Here is a 26,135-nt window from a genome sequence, read left to right as displayed (position 1 = left end):
GATGATGATAATGATGATGACTAAATTATCGAATCTATCTATCCCTTTCAAAGTTGGCAGGGTATGATTTGAGGAAAATTTGGTTGCTATTTCTAAATTGCAGTGACCAGGTAATGGTTGTGGCAGATAGTAGCGATGGGTGGCAATTGTGTTAGTCAAGAGTGGAGGTTGCTATTGCTGTTATTATTGTTATTGATAAACAAGACAGCGAGCTGGCAGAATCGTTAGCATGTTAGGCAAAATGTTTAGCCATATTTTGGCAGTCGCTACGTTCTGAGTTCAAATTCCACTGAGGTCGACTTTTACTCTTTTACTTGTTTCAGTCATTTGACTGTGGCCATGCTGGAGCACTGCCTTTAGTCGAGCAAATCGACCCCAGGACTTATTCTTTGGAAGCCTAGTACTTATTCTATCAGTCTCTTTTGCCAAACTGCTAGTTATGGGGACAAACACACCAGCATCAGTTGTCAAGCGATGTTGGGGGGACAAACACAGACACAAACTTATACACACATGCATATATATATACATATATACAACGGGCTTCTTTCAGTTTCTGTTTACCAAATCGACTCATAAGGCTTTGGTTGGCCTGAGGCTAGAGTAGAAGACACTTGCCCAAGGTGACACGCAGTGGGACTGAACCCATAACCATGTAGTTGGTAAGCAAGCTACTTACCACACAGCCACTCCTGCACCTATATATATATATAAATATATATATATATACATATATACGACAGGCTCCTTTCAGTTTCCGTCTACCAAATCCACTCACAAGGCTTTGGTCAGCCCGAGGCTATAGTAGAATATACTTGCCCAAGGCGCCACGCAGTGGGAATGAACCCGGAACCATGTGGGTTGTAAGCAAGCTACTTACCACACAGCCACTCCTGCGCCTACATATATATGTAGGAATCAATGAGAAGACTTTAGAAATGACAGCATGAATATCACTGAAAAACAATTCCGTGAGTAAAAGAATTTAAACCTATTTTAAAAGGAAATATTTCAAGAGATTCTCTGGCAAGTGACTTGACCTACATGAGAATTGGGTTGATGACCTCATTGCAGAAGAGTGATCCCAATTCTTGGCATATGACGAAATAAATGAAAAATGAATAAAATAGGCTCAGGAGTGGCTGTGTGGTAAGTAGCTCGCTTACCAACCACATGGTTCCGGGTTCGGTCCCACTGCGTGGCATCTTGGGCAAGTGTCTTCTGCTATAGCCCCGGGCCGACCAATGTCTTGTGAGTGGATTTGGTAGACGGAAACTGAAAGAAGCCTGTCGTATATATGTATGTATATATATATATATATATATATATATATATATGTATGTGTGGGTATATGTTTGTCCCCCTAGCATTGCTTGACAACCAATGCTGGTGTGTTTACGTCCTCGTCACTTGGCGGTTCAGTAAAAGAGACCGATAGAATAAGTACTGGGCTTACAAAGAATAAGTCCCGGGGTCGATTTGCTCGACTAAAGGCGGTGCTCCAGCATGGCCGCAGTCAAATGACTGAAACAAGTGAAAAAGAGAGAGTATTATTTTATTTTATTTTATTTTATCTAGTTTCAGCTCACAAGCTTGGCCATGCTGGGGCACCGCCATTATGTTTGGGTTTTTTTAAAATTATAATTTGTGTTTTTATCCCTTTTGTCTTAGGTACATGCATGGCTGTGTGGCTAAAAAGCTTGCTTCTCAACCGTGTGTTCATGGGTTCAGTCCCACCGGGCAGTACCCTGGGCAAGTATCTTCTACTATAGCCCCAGGCCAACCAAAGCCTTGTGAGTGGATTTTGTAGGGAGAAACTCTATTAAAGCCCATCTTGTGGTTGTTTCTGTTTACTCTGGTCTTAGCATCATGTGATGATTGAAAATAAGTATCACCATCGTACAAGTGATTTTCTTCAATTACTGTCATCCATAGTGAAATATTACCATGGAAATAACAATAATAATAATAATAATCCTTTCTACTATAGGAACAAGGACTAAAATTTTGGGGGAGGGGACTAATCGATTACATCAACCCCAGTGGTACTCAATTTATTGACCCTGGATGGGTGAAAGGCCGAATTTGAACTCAGAATGTAAAGACGGACGAAAGCATTTTGCCCAGCATGTTAATGATTCTGCCAGTTTGCTGCCTTGCTAATAATAATAATAATAATAATAATAGTAGTAGTAGTAGTAGTAGTAGTTGTTTTTGGTGGTGGTGGTGATGATGATGATCTTTTCTACTATAGGCACAAGACCTGGATTTTGTGGGGAGGGAGTCAGTCAATCACATCAACCCCAGTACTCAACTGGACTTAATTTGTCGATTCCAAAAGGATAAAAGACAAAGGTGACCTCAGTGAGAGGTAAGCATTACACCCAATGTGCTAACGATTCTGCCAACTCACAGCCTTGCTAATGATGATGGTGGTGGTGGTGGTGCTGCTGCTGCATTTAAGGCCACACTATCATAAAGATGGTGTGGCCTTAAGGCACAGGTGTGACCCTAAGGCACAAATGTGACCCAAAGGTGTATGTGTGGTCATGTTGATAACAAGCTTGCTTTCCAACCATGAAGGGCAAAGCTGACCACAGCAGGATTTGGACTTAGAAATTTAAAGGCCACAACTAAATAGCACAAAGCGTTTTTATCAATTGCTCTACCGAGTTTCTGTAGCAACAGGAGTGGCTGTGTGGTAAGTAGCTTGTTTACCAACCACATGGTTCTGGGTTCAGTCCCACTGCGTGGCACCTTGGGCAAGTGTCTTCTGCTATAGCCTCGGGCCGACCAAAGCCTTGTGAGTGGATTTGGTAGACGGAAACTGAAAGAAGCCTGTCGTATATATGTATATATATATATATATGTCTGTGTGTATTTGTGTGTCTGTGTTTGTCCCCCTAGCATTGCTTGACAACCGATGCTGGTGTGTTTATGTCCCCCGTAACTTAGCGGTTCGGCAAAAAGAGACCGATAGAATAAGTACTGGGCTTACAAAAGAATAAGTCCCGGGGTCGAGTTGCTCGATTAAAGGCGGTGCTCCAGCATGGCCGCAGTCAAATGACTGAAACAAGTAAAAGAGTAAAGAGAGAGTAACAGGTAAGGTGTAAGTATGGCCCAAATGCACGGGTGTGGCTGTGTGGTTAACAAACATGCTTTCCAACCATGAAGGGCAAAGCCGTCCTCAACAGGGTTTAACCCTTTCGTATTCAGATTATTTTGTCAAATGAAATGCTTTTTCATTGACATTGTTTATAATTAATCATGCTTTATTTTGTAGCTATAAAGTTTTAATGATGAGATTGTATATTTCTAGAATGGCATGGAAGGGTAGGCGTGATAGGTTTGATCTGGCTAGTTAGAGCATAAAGCAGGAAGCATAATTGGGCCGGATATAGCCTGTTTAAAGTACTAAAGGGTTATATATAAATATAAAGGGTCACGACCAACTAGCACGAGGTATTTTTAACAGATGCTCTACCAATTCTATACAGTAACGCAGTGGTTTTCAAACAGGGTTCCGCCAGTACAGTCCAGGGGTTCCGCAAGAAGTTACAAAACTGCTAAAATCGGCAGTAATTTTTAATTCTCCTGTGCAGATATGTGTGCATAAGACTATTAAATTATTGCACAGGGGTTCCTCGAGCCAGTGGAATGTTTCCTTGGGGTTCCGCTCCAGCAAAAAGTTTGAAAAGCACTGATATATATATATATTAGTGGTTTTCAACCAGGGTTCCGCCAGTACAGTCCAGGGGTTCCGCAAGAAGTTACAAAACTGCTAAAATCGGCAGTAATTTTTAATTCTCCTGTGCAGATATGTGTGCATAAGACTATTAAATTATTGCACAGGGGTTCCTCGAGCCAGTGGAATGTTTCCTTGGGGTTCCGCTCCAGCAAAAAGTTTGAAAAGCACTGATATATATATATATTAGTGGTTTTCAACCAGGGTTCCGCTAGTACAGTCCAGGGGTTCCGCAAGAAGTTACAAAACTGCTAAAATCGGCAGTAATTTTTAATTCTCCTGTGCAGATATGTGTGCATAAGACTATTAAATTATTGCACAGGGGTTCCTCGAGCCAGTGGAATGTTTCCTTGGGGTTCCGCTCCAGCAAAAAGTTTGAAAAGCACTGATATATATATATATTAGTGGTTTTCAACCAGGGTTCCGCCAGTACAGTCCAGGGGTTCCGCAAGAAGTTACAAAACTGCTAAAATCGGCAGTAATTTTTAATTCTCCTGTGCAGATATGTGTGCATAAGACTATTAAATTATTGCACAGGGGTTCCTCGAGCCAGTGGAATGTTTCCTTGGGGTTCCGCTCCAGCAAAAAGTTTGAAAAGCACTGATATATATATATATTAGTGGTTTTCAACCAGGGTTCCGCCAGTACAGTCCAGGGGTTCCGCAAGAAGTTACAAAACTGCTAAAATCGGCAGTAATTTTTAATTCTCCTGTGCAGATATGTGTGCATAAGACTATTAAATTATTGCACAGGGGTTCCTCGAGCCAGTGGAATGTTTCCTTGGGGTTCCGCTCCAGCAAAAAGTTTGAAAAGCACTGATATATATATATATTAGTGGTTTTCAACCAGGGTTCCGCCAGTACAGTCCAGGGGTTCCGCAAGAAGTTACAAAACTGCTAAAATCGGCAGTAATTTTTAATTCTCCTGTGCAGATATGTGTGCATAAGACTATTAAATTATTGCACAGGGGTTCCTCGAGCCAGTGGAATGTTTCCTTGGGGTTCCGCTCCAGCAAAAAGTTTGAAAAGCACTGATATATATATATATTAGTGGTTTTCAACCAGGGTTCCGCCAGTACAGTCCAGGGGTTCCGCAAGAAGTTACAAAACTGCTAAAATCGGCAGTAATTTTAATTCTCCTGTGCAGATATGTGTGCATAAGACTATTAAATTATTGCACAGGGGTCCTCGAGCCAGTGGAATGTTTCCTTGGGGTTCCGCTCCAGCAAAAAGTTTGAAAAGCACTGATATATATATATATAGTGGTTTTCACCAGGGTTCCGCCAGTACAGTCCAGGGGTTCCGCAAGAAGTTACAAAACTGCTAAAATCGGCAGTAATTTTTAATTCTCCTGTGCAGATATGTGTGCATAAGACTATTAAATTATTGCACAGGGGTTCCTCGAGCCAGTGGAATGTTTCCTTGGGGTTCCGCTCCAGCAAAAAGTTTGAAAAGCACTGATATATATATATATATAGTGGTTTTCAACCAGGGTTCCGCCAGTACAGTCCAGGGGTTCCGCAAGAAGTTACAAAACTGCTAAAATCGGCAGTATATTTTTAATTCTCCTGTGCAGATATGTGTGCATAAGACTATTAAATTATTGCACAGGGGTCCTCGAGCCAGTGGAATGTTTCCTTGGGGTTCCGCTCCAGCAAAAAGTTTGAAAAGCACTGATATATATATATATATTAGTGGTTTTCAACCAGGGTTCCGCCAGTACAGTCCAGGGGTTCCGCAAGAAGTTACAAAACTGCTAAAATCGGCAGTAATTTTTAATTCTCCTGTGCAGATATGTGTGCATAAGACTATTAATTATTGCACAGGGGTTCTCGAGCCAGTGGAATGTTTCCTTGGGGTTCCGCTCCAGCAAAAAGTTTGAAAAGCACTGATATAATATATATATTAGTGGTTTTCAACCAGGGTTCCGCCAGTACAGTCCAGGGGTTCCGCAAGAAGTTACAAAACTGCTAAAATCGGCAGTAATTTTTAATTCTCCTGTGCAGATATGTGTGCATAGGACTATTAAATTATTGCACAGGGGTTCCTCGAGCCAGTGGAATGTTTCCTGGGGTTCCGCTCCAGCAAAAAGTTTGAAAAGCACTGATATATATATATATTAGTGGTTTTCAACCAGGGTTCCGCCAGTACAGTCCAGGGGTTCCGCAAGAAGTTACAAAACTGCTAAAATCGGCAGTAATTTTTAATTCTCCTGTGCAGACATGTGTGCATAAGACTATTAAATTATTGCACAGGGGTTCCTCGAGCCAGTGGAATGTTTCCTTGGGGTTCCGCTCCAGCAAAAAGTTTGAAAAGCACTGATATATATATTAGTGGTTTTCAACCAGGGTTCCGCCAGTACAGTCCAGGGGTTCTGCAAGAAGTTACAAAACTGCTAAAATCGGCAGTAGTAATTTTTAATTCTCCTGTGCAGATATGTGTGCATAAGACTATTAAATTATTGCACAGGGGTTCCTCGAGCCAGTGGAATGTTTCCTTGGGGTTCCGCTCCAGCAAAAAGTTTGAAAAGCACTGATATATATATATATATTAGTGGTTTTCAACCAGGGTTCCGCCAGTACAGTCCAGGGGTTCCGCAAGAAGTTACAAAACTGCTAAAATCGGCAGTAATTTTTAATTCTCCTGTGCAGATATGTGTGCATAAGACTATTAAATTATTGCACAGGGGTTCCTCGAGCCAGTGGAATGTTTCCTTGGGGTTCCGCTCCAGCAAAAAGTTTGAAAAGCACTGATATATATATATATATTAGTGGTTTTCAACCAGGGTTCCGCCAGTACAGTCCAGGGGTTCTGCAAGAAGTACAAAACTGCTAAAATTGGCAGTAATTTTTAATTCTCCTGTGCAGATATGTGTGCATAAGACTATTAAATTATTGCACAGGGGTTCCTCGAGCCAGTGGAATGTTCCTTGGGGTTCCGCTCCAGCAAAAAGTTTGAAAAGCACTGATATATATATATATTAGTGGTTTTCAACCAGGGTTCCGCCAGTACAGTCCAGGGGTTCCGCAAGAAGTTACAAAACTGCTAAAATCGGCAGTAATTTTTAATTCTCCTGTGCAGATATGTGTGCATAAGACTATTAAATTATTGCACAGGGGTTCCTCGAGCCAGTGGAATGTTTCCTTGGGGTTCCGCTCCAGCAAAAAGTTTGAAAAGCACTGATATATATATATATTAGTGGTTTTCAACCAGGGTTCCGCCAGTACAGTCCAGGGGTTCCGCAAGAAGTTACAAAACTGCTAAAATCGGCAGTGATTTTTAATTCTCCTGTGCAGATATGTGTGCATAAGACTATTAAATTATTGCACAGGGGTTCCTCGAGCCAGTGGAATGTTTCCTTGGGGTTCCGCTCCAGCAAAAAGTTTGAAAAGCACTGATTATATATATATTAGTGGTTTTCAACCAGGGTTCCGCCAGTACAGTCCAGGGGTTCCGCAAGAAGTTACAAAACTGCTAAAATCGGCAGTAATTTTTAATTCTCCTGTGCAGATATGTGTGCATAAGACTATTAATTATTGCACAGGGGTTCCTCGAGCCAGTGGAATGTTTCCTTGGGGTTCCGCTCCAGCAAAAAGTTTGAAAAGCACTGATATATATATATATTAGTGGTTTTCAACCAGGGTTCCGCCAGTACAGTCCAGGGGTTCCGCAAGAAGTTACAAAACTGCTAAAATCGGCAGTAATTTTAATTCTCCTGTGCAGATATGTGTGCATAAGACTATTAAATTATTGCACAGGGGTCCTCGAGCCAGTGGAATGTTTCCTTGGGGTTCCGCTCCAGCAAAAAGTTTGAAAAGCACTGATATATATATATATTAGTGGTTTTCAACCAGGGTTCCGCCAGTACAGTCCAGGGGTTCCGCAAGAAGTTACAAAACTGCTAAAATCGGCAGTAATTTTTAATTCTCCTGTGCAGATATGTGTGCATAAGACTATTAAATTATTGCACAGGGGTTCCTCGAGCCAGTGGAATGTTTCCTTGGGGTTCCGCTCCAGCAAAAAGTTTGAAAAGCACTGATATATACACATATATACACATGTATGTTCGCACCTCAACGTCTCGCTCTTTGCAAGGTGTGTATACTACAAAGTTCCTTTTAATAATATATATTAATGTATATCTATGTGTGCGTGTATATGTATATATATATATATAGTTAATCCAAACAAGAAAACACAGAAAAAAACAGCAACGCGAGGACGTGGAACAATTAAAGTATTATTTGACGCCCAGGAAAGAAGGGAAGGAGGGTTTAACGTTTCGAGCGGAGTTCTTCGTCGGAAACAAAGGAGAAGGAAAGATCCCGAGAAGGGAAGACAGAGGAAAAAAATTTTTTTGCTGGTGGTGCTCAAGAGATCACACATATATATATATATATATATATATTTCAACAATTGAGGGTAAAATTAATTAATTATTAATCAATTTCACCAAGTATTCAGTATGCAAAGGGACCATTTAAGGCGAATTCAAATTATTACATTATATAAAAGGGCTTAGTAAAATAAATTACTTTGCCACATACTGAACTCATTAGAAATAGTAGCTAAAAAAAACTTTTTTAAAACTATTTCTAATACTTAAGAAAATCTCTCTCATATAGTGTTTGCTCAACTCAACTCACGAAAGTAAGTAACTTTCGTGAGTTGAGTTGAGCAAACACTATATGAGAGAGGTTTTCTTTAAGTATTAGAAATAGTTTTAAAAAAGTTTTTTTTAGCTACTATTTCTAATGAGTTCAGTATGTGGCAAAGTAATTTATTTTACTAAGCCCTTTTATATAATATATATATATATATATATATATATATATATTTCAACAATTGAGGGTAAAATTAATTAATTATTAATCAATTTCACCAAGTATTCAGTATGCAAAGGGACCATTTAAGGCGAATTCAAATTATTACATTATATAAAAGGGCTTAGTAAAATAAATTACTTTGCCACATACTGAACTCATTAGAAATAGTAGCTAAAAAAAATTTTTTAAAACTATTTCTAATACTTAAAGAAAATCTCTCTCATATAGTGTTTGCTCAACTCAACTCACGAAAGTAAGTAACTTTCGTGAGTTGAGTTGAGCAAACACTATATGAGAGAGGTTTTCTTTAAGTATTAGAAATAGTTTTAAAAAAGTTTTTTTTAGCTACTATTTCTAATGAGTTCAGTATGTGGCAAAGTAATTTATTTTACTAAGCCCTTTTATATAATATATATATATATATATATAATATATATATATACCAGTGGTTTTCAACCAGGGTTCCGCCAGTACAGTTCAGGGGTTCCGCAAGAAGTTACAAAACTGCTAAAATCGGCAGTAATTTTTAATTCTCCTGTGCAGATATGTGTGCATAGGACTATTAAATTATTGCACAGGGGTTCCTCGAGCCAGTGGAATGATTCCTTGGGGTTCCGCTCCAGCAAAAATGGTTGAAAAGCACTGCAGTAACGGATGACAGATTTTTTTAAAAATGCATGAGATTTGTTCAAATTCGTTACACTGACTAGTTTCTTGATTGCATTTAATTAACTTATTTAGTCGTGTTCCTCTGCCCCACCACACTCATTTTCACCCACTCGCCTACACAAATACACACACACACACACAGATACACACACGGATACATCAAGCTTCAGTGTTCTGCAATGAGATGCCACATTCAAACAACACTGTTGCTTTTAAACGTTCAGTTTTCTTTACATTGTTGCTGTTGTTGCTGTTGTTGTTGTTGCTACTGCTGCTGCTGCTGTTGACATAGCAATTTCATTGATTTTCCTTGCAAGATAGAGTCTGGAATTTTAAATCCAAAGCAGTTCTTTATAGATGTTTTTGCACCGTTATTATTTCAGCGTTTATTTGAAGGAGCTGGTTTTACAGATCACTTGAAAATAAGATACAATGTTTGACGATCGAGAGGGAGAGAGATAGAGAGAGAGAGAGAGAGAGAGAGAGAGAGTCTAACAGAATTAGAGAGAAAGGGGACATGGGGAGGGAGGAAATATTTACCCAAACACCTTAATTTAACAACAAACCAACAACAACAAAAAAACAAGGAGCCTCTACATGCACAAGACCTGCCAGAAATAATTACCAGATATCCCTGAAATCAAATAATCACACACACACACACACATAATCACTCTGCTCTGGGTGCACACTTATTTATAGCAGAAACAACAGTAAACTAAAGCACGTCATTTCATAACAGTTGTTCTTTTGTCATTCATTGATATTACACTCTGTACTGAGCGAATGTCTTACTACAGGTGCAGGAGTGGCTGTGTGGTAAGTATCTTGCTTACCAACCACAGGGTTCCGGGTTCATTCCCACTGCATGGCACCTTGGGAAAGTGTCTTCTACTATAGCCTCAGGCCGAACAAAGCTTTGTGAATGGATTTGGTAGACGGAAACTGAAAGAAGCCTGTCGTATATATGTATATATATGTAGATATGTATGTGTGTGTATATGTTTGTGTGTCTGTGTTTGTCCCCCTAGCATTGCTTGACAACCGATGCTGGTATGTTTACGTCCCCGTCACTTAGCGGTTCGGCAAAAGAGACCGATAGAATAAGTACTGGGCTTACAAAGAATAAGTCCCGGGGTCGATTTGCTCAACTAAAGGCGGTGCTCCAGCATGGCCGCAGTCAAACAACTGAAACAAGTAAAAGAGTAAAAGAGAGTAAAGAGATTACACTCTGCACTGAGCTAATGTTTTACTACAGGTGCAGGAGTGGCTGTGTGGTAAGTAGCTTGCTTACCAACCACATGGTTCCAGGTTCATTCCCACTGCATGGCACCTTGGGCAAGTATCTTCTACTATAGCCTCAGGCCGACCAAAGCTTTGTGAGTGGATTTGGTAGAAGGAAACTGAAAGAAGGCCGTCGTATATATGTATATATATATATATATGTGTGTGTGTGTGTGTGTATATATATATATGTGTGTGTGTGTGTGTGTGTGTATGTATATATATATGTGTGTGTGTGTGTGTGTATGTATATGTGTGTGTGTGTGTATGTATATATATGTGTGTGTGTATATATTATATATATATATATATATATATATATATATATATATATATGTATATATATATATGTATGTGTGTGTATATGTTTGTCCCTCCAACATCGCTTGACAACCGATGGTGGTGTGTTTATGTCCCCCGTCACTTAGCGGTTCGGCAAAAGAGACTGACAGAATAAGCACTAGGCTTCCAAAGAATAAGTCCTGGGTTCGACTTGTTCGACTAAAGGCGGTGCTCCAGCATGGCCGCAGTCAAATGACTGAAACAAGTAAAAGCTACAGAGTAGAGGTATATTTAGTTCTAACAACTGGTTGATCATATAATTTATATATGCATGTATGCACACACACACACACACACACACTGCACCAAATCTCCTACAATCACTTTCCTTCTTTCTTCTCTTTTTTCCTTCTCTTTCTCTCCTTCCTCTCCTCTTTCACTCACCCCTCCCCAACCTGCTTGTTATTTCCACCATCTTTTCTGCATTCTTATTTTTCCTGGTTAACCATTTGTGTCCAAAACAACAAGACACTTTCCCCTTGTGTTTGAGCATTGACCCTAACAGAACATTTTGTGCTCATTGCCTAGTATATATATACATATATAATATATATATATATATATATATATATATATATATACTAGCAGTATCGCCCGGCGTTGCTCGGGTTTGTAAGGGAAATAACTATATAAGCATTTTTAGAGAGTTATAGTAAAAAAATAGCAAAGAAATGCATTAAAAATGGAAAAAAAATGATGGTAGTTTTTTTTAAAATCGTTGACTCATGGTAGACATTTTTAGAGAGTTACTTCCCTTAAATAATAGCGAAAAAAATGCATTAAAATGGAAAAAAATTATGGTAAATTATTTTTTAAATCGTAGACTCATTGTAGACGCGCGCTAATACCCAGAAGGGCTCGATATGAATCACGACTATAAGATACCAGGTTTTGGTTAAACTGCACCGCAAAATTTGGGAGTAGTTAGGAATCTAAATCGTAGGTGACAGACACACAACTTCACTTTTATATATAAAGATGAGCAAAATTATGGATGGTGCTGAGTTGCCAAACATTTAAACAAAATTTTCTCAAAACAACTTGTCCGAACGCCCCATAGGCCTCCCCTTTGAGAAACACTGATTTAACCTAAATTTGAGACACCAGCAAAAGAAGAAATAAAGATAGACTTTTTTTCTATTCCAAAGAAAAACGATTTTATTCACACAAATATGCTTTACCTATCACATTCTCACCTGAAATCGATTTTTGTAATTTTTTCAAGACTTATACATGCCCTGATACTGTCGGTATCTACATATCAAATTTGAGCGCAATCGGATGGAGGATGCCCAAGATCCTAGAACACACACACACACACAGAATTTTATATAATAGATTTTCATTCAGATGTGGATGAAAATACATATTTTCATTCACAGGTACAGGCTATCAGACAGGTGCTAATCAGGAGATTGTTTTATCAAACACACCTGTAAAATCCACAAGTATCCATAGTCTTTTTACAATTACAAACAAGAAAAATAAGAGCTAATTTTTATATTACAATAATTTACAATTGTTTCATTGAAATTTAGTTTCATGAATATCAGAATTATCTTCTATCCTTTACTTGTATCAATCATTAGACTGTGTTCATGCTGAAGTACCACCATGAAGAATTTTCAGTCAAATGTATCGACCCCAGGATTACTTTTTATAAACCTGGTACTTATTCTATCAATCTCTTTTGCCAAACTGCTAAGTTACGGAGACATAAACACACCAGTAGTGATGGGGGGGGGTGACAAACAGACACAAAGACACACACACACACAAATGTGATATATGTATGCCTATATACAACAGGTTTCTTTCAGTTTACATCTACCAAATCCACTCACAAAGCTTTGGTTGGCCCAAAGCTATAGTAGAAGACACTTGCTTAAGGTGCCACACCGTGGGACTGAAACCAGAACCATGCGGTTGGGAAGCAAGCTTCTTACCATACAGCCATACCTGTGCCTAGATTCATATTGTGCAATAATATGTGCCACCATTTATTCAAGAGGTCTGAAACTCAACTCATCAGAAACTACATCTAAAATTCATTTACAATTACATACTTAATCCTGATGAGTTGGGCTTGAAACCTTTTGAATATATTGTTGCATAATGTAACAATATTCATGTTGTTTGTAATTTGTGTGTGTGTGTATGTGCAAGAGCATGTGAAGGTGTGTGATCTAGTTGTTAGGGTGTTGCACCCATAATCTAACAATTGTGGCCTCAATTTTCATACCAAGTAGCACACAAGTTTGTAACAGACGGTACTGCTCAGAATGTCCATGAATATCAACAAGCTCCACAAAGCATAAAAGAGTACCAGAAACATTTTGCAAAAATTCAAGAAAATCTGTGCCCCGAGTCATAAGATGGGAATTTCAAAATTAAGAGTCCCTTACATTTTGAAACAGTCATTAGAAAAGATACATGCGTGTGTGTATATATATATGTATATGTGTGTGTGTATATATATATATATATATATATATATATATGTATGTGTGTGTGTGTGTGTGTGTGTATATATATATAGTCAAATCATCAAATAAACAATCAGTTCAAATAAATGAATAATAGAATTAACAGACAACAAGAGGATGTGCACAGGGAATGTGTTAGCTTGGTGCTCGGTTAAAAGAGAGAATTTGACACTTCGAGCATTGCTCTTCATCAGAAAGGAGAAAGGGATACATAGTATCTTTCTCGGAATAGTCCACGCTCTCAATGAAGATGATCCAGATCGAAGTGGAGTTTTCCAAGTGGTCCTTGGAAAGATGTGTACAAGACAAAAACTTTCCAACAAAAGTTGCTTGAAGTAATGAGGATACATTTATACCAAATGGCTCCACTTAACTACCACAAGGAGTTCTCTAAAGCGTGGTTCATCATCAACAGGACTAATTGGACTGTTCTTTCTTAGTGATACTGAAACTAGTCCCATTTATTTGACTTTGCTCGATACATGTTGTAGAGGATATAGTTTTTTTTTAAATTTAAAACAATATATATATATATATATATATATATATATATTATATATATATACTGTATATATATCATCATCATCATTTAACGTCCGCTTTCCATGCTAGCACGGGTTGGACGGTTTGACCGGGGTCTGGGAAGCCAGGAGGCTGCACCAGGCTCCAGTCTGATCTGGGCAGTGTTTCTACAGCTGGATGCCCTTATATATATATATATATATATATACCCTCCTTCTTCCCTTCTTTCCTGAGCGTCCAATAATACTTTATTTGTTCCACATCCTGCGTTGTGTTATTTTTGTGTTTTCTTGTTTGGATTAACTTTATATATATATATATATATATATATATATATATGTAGGCGCGGGTATGGCTGTGTGGTTAGGGAGCTTGCTTCCTAGCTACATGGTTTCGGGTTCAGTCCCTCAGCGTGGCACTTTGGGTAGGTGTCTTCAACTATAGCCCCGAGTCGACCAAATCTTTGTGATTGAATTTGGTAGGCGGAAGTTACTGCCGTGTGTGTATGTGTGCGTGTAGGTGCTCAGTGCCTCTCCGAAAGAGAGAGAGATATATATATATATATATATATATATCATCATCATCATCATCATCATTTAATGTACGTTCTCCATGCTAGCATGGGTTGGACAGTTCGACCAGAATCTGGGAAGCCAGAAGGCTGCACCAGGCTCCAGTCTGATCTGGCAGTGTTTCTACAGCTGGATGCCTTTCCTAATGCCAACCACTCTGTGAGTGTAGTGGGTACTTTTTACGTGCCACCGGCACAGGTGCCAGGCGAGGCTGCCAACGGCCACGATCGGATTGGTGCTTTTTATGTGCCACCGGCACGGAAGCCAGTCAAGGCGGCTCTGGCATTGGCCACGTTCAGATAGTGCTTTTTACGTGCCACCGGCACAGAAGCCACAGGGATCACAACTACAATTTCCATTGATTTTTGATGTTGATGTACTTGACTCAATAGGTCTCCTCAAGCACAGGGTCGAAACGGTGTTTCTTTACTTGCCACCTGCTATATATATATATACATATATATATACATGTATATATACATGTATATATACATGCACACACAAAAAAACACACAATATATGCATGAGTCTGAATACATATCCATACATACGTTTAAGCGTGTCTGTATATGTGTGTGTGTATGTATGTGTGTGTGGGGGGGGGGCTATATATATAATTATTTTTATCTATTGCTATTTTTATCTAACAAGATATTAGTATCAAAGGGGGTGGGAGATGAAGACGATGAGAAAGGAAAGGTGCCATCAAGATAATAAAAGGAATGGTAGAAAAGTGCTCCCATCATATGACATAAAAGAAATGGTGGTGGTGGTGGTTGTGGTGGTCGTTACTGCATACGAGATAGAGAGAGTGTGTGTGTGTGCCCATTAGAGTCAATGTTGTCAGTGATTGGTGAGTGAACCATCAGATGGAGAGTCGACTATCTCCACAGCAGATCAATTAAAAAGTGCAGTAATCTAATATGGTGGTCAGGTGATTGTGTGTGAGTATATGTGTGTGTGTATGTGTATGTGGATGTATGTGTGTGAGAGAGACATGGGTGTTAGTGGAGAGACGTGCCTCACACAGGCTGGAGAGACAGTGAGAAGGAGGGGGTGATCGTACAAGTACAAGTTACACATCTGGTGACTAGCGGCGGATGGTAGTGTTCGTCGAAGATACAGATGAATGGTAGTGGAGGTACTGCTAGTGGCTATCATTAGCAATCAGTGATTGTCATAGATGCTATTTAGCCCCGGGATGACCAGGACTGAGCAAACCTATAATCAAAAATATTCCTATTATGAGAAAAACTAGGTCAGGTCTTTCACTTGGACATTATGTATTGAGTCCTATAAGACAGCAAGCTGGCAGAATAATAATAATAATGAAATTATTGTATACAGTGCTCAGGTGCACCACAACTTGTCAGAAAGTGCATATAAAGTACATGCAGTAATGTACAAATGTCTGGAAAGTGAACAGTGTATGAGTCGGATACATGCTTGCGTTTGCATGGAGGGGAGAAAATCAGGTGTAGTTTTGGCGAATCTCAGGAAGCATGGAAGTTTTGAAGGATGCAGTGCTCCGACAACTGACAACTGATGCCGGCAGTTTGTTCCATGCTTCAGCAACTCTTAGCGTGAAAAAATGTTTCCGACAGTCATGGGAGCTGTGCTGTTTTCTGACTTTGTAAACATGTCCACGGGTGTTAGACGGGTGGAGTTTGAAAAGGTGCTCAGAGTTATTGTTGCAAAGATGATTAATAATTTCATGGGTCATCAGTATGCTGGACAAAATCCTTAGCAGTATTTTGTCTGTCTTTACATTCTGGGTTCAAGTTCTGCCAAGTCAACTTTAACCTTTCAAGGTCAACAATATAATCATCAACTGAATACTGGGATCAATACCTATTTCTTTACTACCCACAAGGGGCTAAACACAGAGGGGACAAACAAGGATAGACATAGGTATTAAGTCCATTACATCGAACCCAGTGCGTAACTGGTACTTAATTTATCGACCCCCGAAGGGATGAAAGGCAAAGTCGACCTCGGCGGAATTTGAACTCACAACATAACAGCAGACGAAATACCTATTTCTTTACTACCCACAAGGGGTTAAACACAGAGGGGACAAACAAGGATAGACATAGGTATTGAGTCGATTACAACGACCCCAGTGCGTAACTGGTACTTAATTTATCGACCCCAAAAGGATGAAAGGCAAAGTCGACCTCGGCGGAATTTGAACTCACAACGTAACGGCAGACGAAATACCGCTAAGCATTTCGCCCGGCGTGCTAACGTTTCTGCCAGCTCGCCGCTCTACTGGGATCAATACCATTGACTTACCCTCTCCCCTAAAATTGATGGCTCTGTGCCAAAATTGTAAACCATTTTGTGTTGTTTTCTCTACAGCAAGAAATCTGTTCTTGTTCCTTCTTTGATAAGGCGGCGAGCTGGCAGAAACGTTAGTATGTCGGGCAAAATGCGTAGCCGTATTTCGTCTGCCGTTACGTTCTAAGTTCAAATTCCGCCGAGGTCGACTTTGCCTTTCATCCTTTCGGGGTCGATTAAATAAGTACCAGTTACGCACTGGGGTCGATATAATCGACTTAATCCGTTTGTCTGTCCTTGTTTGTCCTCTCTGTGTTTAGCCACTTGTGAGTAGTAAAAAAAAAAAAAATATTCTTTGATAATTTAACACTTTGACTACAATGGAAGACACCAATGATTCCCTTTGCCATATTCTTAATATACTACGGGTATCACCAGTGACTCCCAATGGCGATGTTCTTTTTGTAGTTGATTTTTTTTTTATACAGTCCCTTACATTACTTTTGCTCAAACTGTCATTGTTGGATTGGCAATTGAAGCATAAATTGATGTGAATAAACTGAAGGAAGATTTTAATTACTTTAACTCTTCTTTTATTTCATTTCTGGATTTGGTTTGCAAGATTCATTATTTGAGTTCATGTGTTGAAGCATATTCTGTTGTGTCTGGGGAGAGTAATTTTTTTTTAGTGCCTTATTATTTAACACACTCACTGGTAAAATTTCCACTCATTTACTTATTCATTTTTCTAAAAATTTCCATTGCATCTGGCAACCTTTTCAACTATTGAAAAGGCTGCAAGACATGACAAAAATTTTAGAAAAGTATAGCTGTGTGGTAAGTAGCTTGTTTACCAACCACATGGTTTCCGGTTCAGTCCCGACTGCGTGCATCTTGGCAAGTGTCCTCTGCTATAGCCCCCGGCTGACCATGCTTGTGAGTGGATTTGGTAGACGGAAACTGAAAGAAGCCTGTCATATATATGTATAGTATATATATATATATGTAATGTGTGTATGTTTGTGTGTCTGTGTTTGTACCCCTAGCATTGCTTGACAACCGATGCTGGTGTGTTTACGTCCCTGTCACTTAGCGGTTCGGCAAAAGAGACTGATAGAATAAGTACTGGGCTTACAAAGAATAAGTCCCAGGGTCGATTTGCTCGACTAAAGGCGGTGCTCCAGCATGGCCGCAGTCAAATGACTGAAAAGAGTAAAAGAGTAAGTAAATGAGTGGAAACTTAACCGGTGAGTGTATTAAATTATAAGGCACTAAAAGAGAATTACTCTCCCCAGACACAACAGAATCTTCTGTTATATTTCTGTTGAAATACACTGTTTTGTTAGTATAACGCTCAGGAAAAGAAAAAGTCTTTTACGTTTCGAGCCTAAGCTCTTCTACAGAAAGGGACACAGAAAAAATAAGGAGAGAAACAAGGAGAGAAAAAAATGTGTGTAGTGGCTATGATCTATCATGGCGACTGATATATATATATATACATATATATATATATATATATATAAATAATATATACATATATATATTATATCATATATATATATATATATATATACATATATATATTATATATATTAATAACATATATATATAATATATATATATATATAATATATATACACAACACACACACACCACACACACACACATATATATATATATATATATATAATATATATATATATATATATATACACAACACAACAACCACCACACATATATATAATATATATACACACAATAATATATATATATATATATATAATATATATATATATATATAACAACATATATATATATAATACCACATAAATAATATATAAATTATATATATATATCTATATATATATCACACACAGACATTCCAGTCTGAGTGCCTGTGTGTTCTTCAGCAACACCCTTCATATCACATTGCTCTGCAATTACTTTGACATCTGACATGTGGAACACTTGTGCACCTGCTCAGGCTTGATACAGATCATCATTGTCATCACCACCATTGTTCTATGTCCACTATCCAAGCTGCCATGGGTTAGAAGGTCACTGGCTGCTCTCCAAGATAATCCAAGAGAACCACATTTTGCTCATAAGTTTCATTTCCTTGCTAGCACCAATCACTTAATAGCATGTACTGGGTGCATGTTTTTGTAGCAGCAGTGCTAGAGAAGTTGCTGTGTCTTTGACAAGACAAAAGAAATTTCTCATCTCAACACTTAACAGAGTGCACTGGGTGAATTATAGATGAAAAAAAAAAACATATTCCCAGACAATTTTTCCTTTTTATCTCTGCAGCACCCGGGGCAAGTCTCTTGTGCAACAGCTGCAGACTAACCAATACCTTGTGAGTGCATTTGTTGAATGGAAACTGTGGAAGTTTGTTGTGTGTATGTGTATATCTATGCATACTTCACCCACTGCTTGACAATTAGTGTTGGTTTGTTTATGTCCGTGTCGGTGGCACTTAAAAAGCACCAACTGATCATGGCCGTTGGCAGCTTTCCCTGGCACCTGTGCCAGTGACATGTAAAAAGCACCATCCATACATGGTCAATTCCAGTGCCACCTTGACTGGCTTCCATGCTGGTGGCACGTAAAAAGCACCAACCGATCGTGGCCATTGCCAGCCTCCCCTGACACGTAAAAAGCACCATCCGTATGTGGTCGATGCCAGCACCACCTTGACTGGCTTCTGTGCTGGTGGCATGTAAAAACCACCATCTGATCGTGGCCGTTGCCAGCCTTCCATAGTACCTGTGCCAGTGGCACGTAAAAAGCACCCACTACACACATGGAGTGGTTGGCGTTAGGAAGGGCATCCAGCCGTAGAAACACTGCCAGATCAGACTGGAGCCTGGTACAGCCTCCTGGTTCCCAGACCCTGGTCAAACCGTGCTAGCACGGAAAAGTACCAAGCTTAAAAAAAAAGTAGTGAAGTTTTATTTTGTATGACAAAATCCTTCAAGGTGGGGCCCCAGCATGGCTGCAATCCAATGACTGAAACATGTACAAGATAAAAGCTAAGATAAGACTAAGATGATGAGTGTTACAAGAGGAGAGTGCAAAGGCTGGTTTGCGCCAAAGATCTAAAAAAAACTAGGGCATTTTCCTGTTGCTCTAAGTTGTGCACTGTTGAGTTACCTTGTCTGATGAGGGCATAAAAATCAGGGTTGCCAGTTAAGTTTTGTTGTAATGCTGAAATTAAAATAAATTATTGTAAAAAGGAAACTGCTAAACCAAAATCTAAAAAAAAAAAACGATAATATCCTCCTTTGCACCATTTATGAATAATTCCAGTTCAATCCGAAATCCAGGCAGTGAATACACAGTCGGAAAAAAAAAAACTCATTCTTTCCGCTGTATATGAATGTTTGTGGTTCAACTTGAGATTAAGGTAGCAGATTAATATATTTCTTTGCTGCTCACAAGGGGCTAAACATAGAAGGGACAAACAAGGACAGACAAAGGGATTAAGTCGTTTACATCGACCCCAGTGCGAAACTGGTACTTTATTTATCAACCCCGGAAGGATGAAAGGCAAAGTCGACCCAGGCGGAATTTGAACTCGGAACATAATGGCAGACGAAATACCGCTAAGCATTTCACCTGGCGTGCTACCGTTTCTGCCAGCTCGCCGCCTAAATAAACAAACAAAGGTAGCAGATTAATAGTCAATAAAAAAATTCTTCTTTGGACCGTATAGGAATGTTTACAGTCAAGAGGAATTGCAAATTTCCTCCAGAAATTCCTCTTTGCCATATCCCTACCATGGATGGAGTCCAATGTTTGAAGACAATAAAAGAGTACACTGTGTGTGTATATGTGTACAAGTGTGCATACATACATATATAAGCATGGCTGTCTACTAAGAAGCTTACTTCCCAATCACATGGCTCCAGGTTCAGTCCCACTGTGTGGCACATTGGGCAAATGTCTTCTTCTATAGCCTTGGGTTGGCCAAGGCCTTGTGGGTGGATTTCGTAAACAGAAACTGAAAGAAGCTTGTTATGTGTGTGTGTGTGTGTTTGTCCCCCCACTACCACTTAACAACTGATGTTGGTTAATTTACATCCCGGTAACTTAGTGGTTCAGCAAAAGAGACCAATAGAATAAGTACCACACTTAATAAGATTAAGTAGTGGGGGGTCAATTCATTTGAATAAAATTCCTCAAGGCTGTACACCAGCATGGCTGCAGTCTAATGATCAAAACAAGTAAAAAGAAGACAAAAAAGATAGCGTGTCTGTGTGTGTGTGTGTCTGTATGTGTGTGTGTGTGGTCTGTGTGTGTCTGTGTGTGTCTGTGTGTGTGTGTGTGTGTGTGTTCTGTGTTCTTCGTCTGTTTGTTTATGTCCCCATAACTTAGTGGTTTGGCAAAAAGAGACTGATAGAATAAGTACCAGACTTTCAAAAATATAAATACTGAGGTTGATATGTTTGACTAAAAACCCTTCAATGCACTGCCCCAGCATGGCCACAGTCCAATAACTGAAACAAGTAAAAAAATAAATGAACACACATTCCGTGGGCAAATAAGCTAAGCCCTTTGCCATTCAACCATCCTTCCTTTTAGATTCAAAAGGAGATTTCTGCAGACAAGATAAAACGGTAAGAGATGATGGTAAGAGATTTCTGGTTTGTTGTCAGAGTGAGAGAAGGAAGGAAGGATGGAAGGAAGAAAACAAAGCAAGGGAAAAATACAGAAAGAAATTGTGTAAACAATATATTTACCTTGCACCCCGCTTTTATCCAAGAAACTGTTCAGGTTGAATGAGCAGTTGTTTGAGGCCAAATATTGTGTGAAACGCTGAAATTAGAAAGTAAAAGTTTAAATAATAATAATAATAATAATAATAATAATAATAATAACAACAATAATAACAATAACAATAATGCTCTTAATAATAATAATAATGATGATGATGATGATGATAATAATAATAAATAATAATGATAATAATAATAATGATAATAATAATAATAATGATAATAATAATAATAATGATAATAATAATAATGATGATGATGATGATAAAAATAAAATAATGATAATAATAACAATAATGATAATAATAATAATAAATAATAAAGATAATAATAATAATGATAATAATAATAATAAATAATAATGATAGTAATAATAATAATAATAAAAATAACAATAATAATAATAATAAAAATAACAATAATAATAATAATGATGATACTTTCAAATTCTGGTACAAGGCCAGCAATTTCAGAGGAGTGGGTGAGGCGAGTAAATCAACCCCAGTGCTCAACTGATAGTTTCTGATACCCAGAAAGAATGAAAAGCAAAGTTGAACACAACAGAATTTGAACTCAAAGCACGAGACAGACGAAATGTCACTAAGCATTTTGCCCAGCATTGCTAATGACCCTGCTAATTTGCCACCTTGTTAATTATAATAATAATAATAATAATAAATGCCTTAACCCTTTTGTTACCCACCCGGCTGAAACCACCTCTGGCTCTGTAGTACAAATGTCTTGTTTTCATAAGTTCTGAATTGAAATCTTCCACCAATCCTTAGTCACAATTTATGTTCCTAACACTAGCTTAAAAATGACTAAGTCATTTTACTAAATTCTTTATTATATTTAAAATTAATTGAAAGAAACACAGAGCATCTCAACAGAAATGCAGTAAAATATGCTTACGGCCATATCACATTAAAAACACGGGTTCTCGTCCGATCACCGAAGTTAAGCAACATCGAGCCTAGTTAGTACTTAGATGGGTGACCGCTTGGGAAACCTAGGTGCTGTAAGCATTATAGAAAAAAAAAATTACGGTGCCCCAGCATGGCCACAGCTCGTGAGCTGAAACTAGATAAAATTTTTTTTTTTAAATAATGAAAGGGTTAATGCAATACCAGACACTGTCTTCCATGGCTTCTGATCTTAAATGATTGGAAGTGTAAAAATGTACAAGTTTTGCCTTGGTGTAAAAGACAGAGACAACAGCAAATATTCTGCTCAATACCACAGATTTGCTTGTCAATTGTTTGACCTTGCCCTTGGTGGTTGACAGTATGTGCATCTCTGATCATGAGCAGAAGTAGTGGGGGAGCATCAAAGCCATATGCTGAGAGGGATTCTTTGGGGTTTGAATAATTCACCTCAGGAAACATGAACGTTTTGTTCATCATCCTTAAACAACCCTCATTCAGGGACCTTTTGATGAGGTACTCAATCTGAAGAAAATTCTAACTGGGCCCCTCCTGCAAGGGGTCATGTGCTGTTTATCTTGATATGAAATCACCATGCTGCATACATGTGGTTGGGAAGCATGTGCCTTATCAGACAGGTAGTCATGAAGGGTATACTGGGCTTCGTATATTTGTACTCCACTCATGGTGCCATGCAGTGGGATTGAAACCAGGGTGATATGGTTGGGAAGCAAACTTCTTCAACCATACAGCCATACCTGCACCTATTTCAAATCCACTCACAAGGCTTTGATCAGCCTAGGGCTATAATAGAAGACACTCACCCATGGTGCTATGTGCTATGCAGTGGAACTGAACTCGAGACCACACGGTTAGGAGGCAAGCTTCTTTAACCACACATACACCTATTCCAAATTCATTCACAAGGCTTTGATCAGCCTAGGGCCATAACAGAAGACACTCACCCATGGTGCCATGTGCTATGCAGTGGAACTGAACCTGAGACCACATGGTTAGGAGGCAAGCTTCTTTAACCACACATGCACCCATTCCAAATCCATTCACAAGGCTTTGATCAGCCTAGGGCCATAACAGAAGACACTCACCGATGGTGCCATGCAGTGGAACTGAACCTGAGACCACAAGGTTAGGAGGCAAGCTTCTTTAACCACACAGCTCACGTTTGCTGCTACACGATAATTACAGACGTTAATTAGTGCTGCGCTTTCCAAAACGGAGCAGAGTGGTCAATCGATGGCCAAACCAAAGGATGGGGGAAGGAAACATGGACAGCACGCATTCATTTCGCTGGAACTAATGTTTAAATATATTGCAGAAACGAGGAAGATTGGAATAATTTATGAACGTTCTATATATAGACTCGGTCTCTGTGTGTTAAGATCGCACACAACCGACTGCTGACTGAATGAATATGTAATAAGGACATCGGAATCAACAATGTTTATTTCTATCTATTGCTTGCTATTGCTTCGAAGTTTTAACCATAACAGGTCGTACAAGCAGCAATCAATAGGAAAACAGGGGAAAAAAAAAAAAAGAAACTTATTTTTTGTTTTTGTATGTGTGTGTGTGTGTGTGTGTGTATGTGTGTGTGTGTGTATGTGTGTGTGGGGCACCTTGGGCAAGTGTCTTCTTCTATAGCCTTGTGAGTGGATTTGGTAGATGGAAACTGAAAGAAACCCGTCATGTATATATATATATATATATATATATATATATACATACATACAAGTGTCCTCTACTATAGCCTCGGGCCGACCAAAGCCTTGGATTTGGTAGACGGAAACTGGAAGAAGCCCGTCGTGTGTGTGTGTGTGTATATATATATATATATATATATATATATATATATATAGGCGCAGGAGTGGCTGTGTGGTAAGTAGCTTGTTTACCAACCACATGGTTCCGGGTTCAGTCCCACCGCGTGGCACCTTGAGCAAGTGTCTTCTACTATAGTCTTGGGCCGACCAAAGCCTTGTGAGTGGATTTGGTAGACGGAAACTGAAAGAAGCCCGTCGTATATATGTATATATATATATGTGTGTGTGTGCGTGTGTGTGTTTGTGTGTCTGTCTCCTTAGCATTGCTTGACAACTGATGCTGGTGTGTTTATGTCCCCGTCACTTAGCAGTTCGGCAAAAGAGACCGATAGAATAAGTACTGGGCTTACAAAAGAATAAGTCCCGGGGTTGAGTTGCTCGATTAAAGGCGGTGCTCCAGCATGGCCGCAGTCAAATAACTGAAACAAGTAAAGAGTGAAGACATATATATATATACATATGTGGAGGCACAATGGCCCAGTGGTTAGGACAGCGGACATGCGGTCGTAGGATCGCAGTTTCAATTCCCAGACCAGGCGTTGTGAGTGTTTATTGAGCGAAAACACCTAAAGCTCCACGAGGCTCCGGCAAGGGGAGGTGGCGATCTTAGGTGTACACTTCCGCAACAACTTTCTCTCACTCTTTCTTCTGTTGGCCTGCTCGCTTAGCCAGCGGGGTGGCGTCATTTGAAGGCTAAAACAATGCGAAGTGCATTGTGACCAGCGATGTGTAGCAACATCTGATAGCCTGGTCGGTCATGGTGATCATGGTGATATATACATATATACATACACACACACACACACACACACACACACACATATATATTGCTCTTTAGGTGTTTTATTATTTAACTTTTACTTGTTTTCAATCATTGGACTATGACCAAGCTGGAGCACTGCCTTGAAAGATTTAGTCAAAAACAAAATTGCTCCCAGTACTCATTTTTAAGCCCGGTACTCATTCTATTGGTCTTTTTTGCTGAACTGCTAAGTTACAGGGATGTAAGCAAACTAACACCAGTTGCTAAATGGTGGGGGTGGACATACACAAATACGCACAAACACACATATATATACACATATATCATCATCATCATCATTTAACATCTGCTTTCCATGCTGGCATGACTAGGATGGTTTGATAAGGTTTGATGGTTTGACTAGGATGATGGTTTGATGACTAGGATGATGGTTTGACAAGGAAATGGTGAGCTGCAGGACTATATCGAGTTCCAGTGTCCTCTTCGGCTGGATGCCCTTTCTAATGCTAACCACTTTACAAAGAGTATTGCGTGCTTTTTATGTGCCACCAGCACTAGTGGGGTAGCCATGTAACTTGGAAGACGGAAAAGAACAGAAGAAAAGGAGAATGAAAGAGAGGCAAAAGCTCCCACTACTAAGAAGGGTAATAGGACAAAATCGCCCCACCCCCCACCAGACAAAATCTCCCGCACTCCTCCCTGGACAAAATACCCCAGCAGTCAATATCCCCTGGGATATTGTTCTTTCTTGCTCACAACATCATAAGCAGAAAGTGTAACCTCTTGAAAGAGCTGTTCTTCACTCCTGCTCCAGAGCGTCGGCTACGGGGTCACTCCGAAGAGCTCTATCTGCGACGATTTCATCTCAATCGAAGGAGAGGGGCTTTCTCCGTCCGGGTTGCGGATCCGTGGAATAAGCTGTCGGACGAGATAGTGAAGATGCCGACGACCGCTCGGTTCAAAGTCTCTCTTGACCGGAAATAGCCTGAGCTCTTTGCATGAACACCACCCTGTACATAACTCCATGTCCCCCTACATGGCCTTGCTTTTTGCTTTTTAAGCCAAAAAATTAACTTAGCTATAAAAATGCTTTAGGAAAGTT

General features: G+C 39.3%; 1 protein-coding gene and 1 non-coding gene across 24 annotated transcripts in view; one reads left to right on the top strand and one right to left on the bottom strand.

Annotated features, from left to right (window-relative positions):
- LOC115225831 (phosphatidylinositol-binding clathrin assembly protein LAP) overlaps window positions 1-26,135 on the bottom strand; it is a 316,618-nt gene that overhangs the window by 165,653 nt on the left and 124,830 nt on the right. For 22 of the 23 annotated variants that reach the window (XR_005004160.1, XM_029796810.2, XM_029796811.2 and 19 more), the window contains exons 3-4: window positions 21,471-21,546; window positions 19,882-19,935 (exon numbers count right to left, since the gene is read on the bottom strand). Coding sequence is in view for 22 of the 23 variants with exons in the window: in XM_029796810.2 (XP_029652670.1) it covers window positions 19,882-19,935; window positions 21,471-21,546 (130 nt within the window). In the remaining variant the exon portion in view is untranslated. The remainder of the gene's footprint in view (window positions 1-19,881; window positions 19,936-21,470; window positions 21,547-26,135) is intronic. The other variant, XM_029796806.2, reaches the window with a different exon arrangement.
- On the top strand, window positions 22,413-22,531 carry LOC115225917. The gene has a single exon (XR_003882965.1). It is a non-coding gene; the product is annotated as a 5S ribosomal RNA (ribosomal RNA).

Source organism: Octopus sinensis, linkage group LG28 (genome assembly GCF_006345805.1).
Source record: "Octopus sinensis linkage group LG28, ASM634580v1, whole genome shotgun sequence".
Taxonomy (NCBI): Eukaryota; Metazoa; Mollusca; class Cephalopoda; order Octopoda; family Octopodidae; genus Octopus; species Octopus sinensis.
Note: the sequence above shows the minus strand (reverse complement) of the source record. Positions and strands in the feature narration are given on the sequence as shown.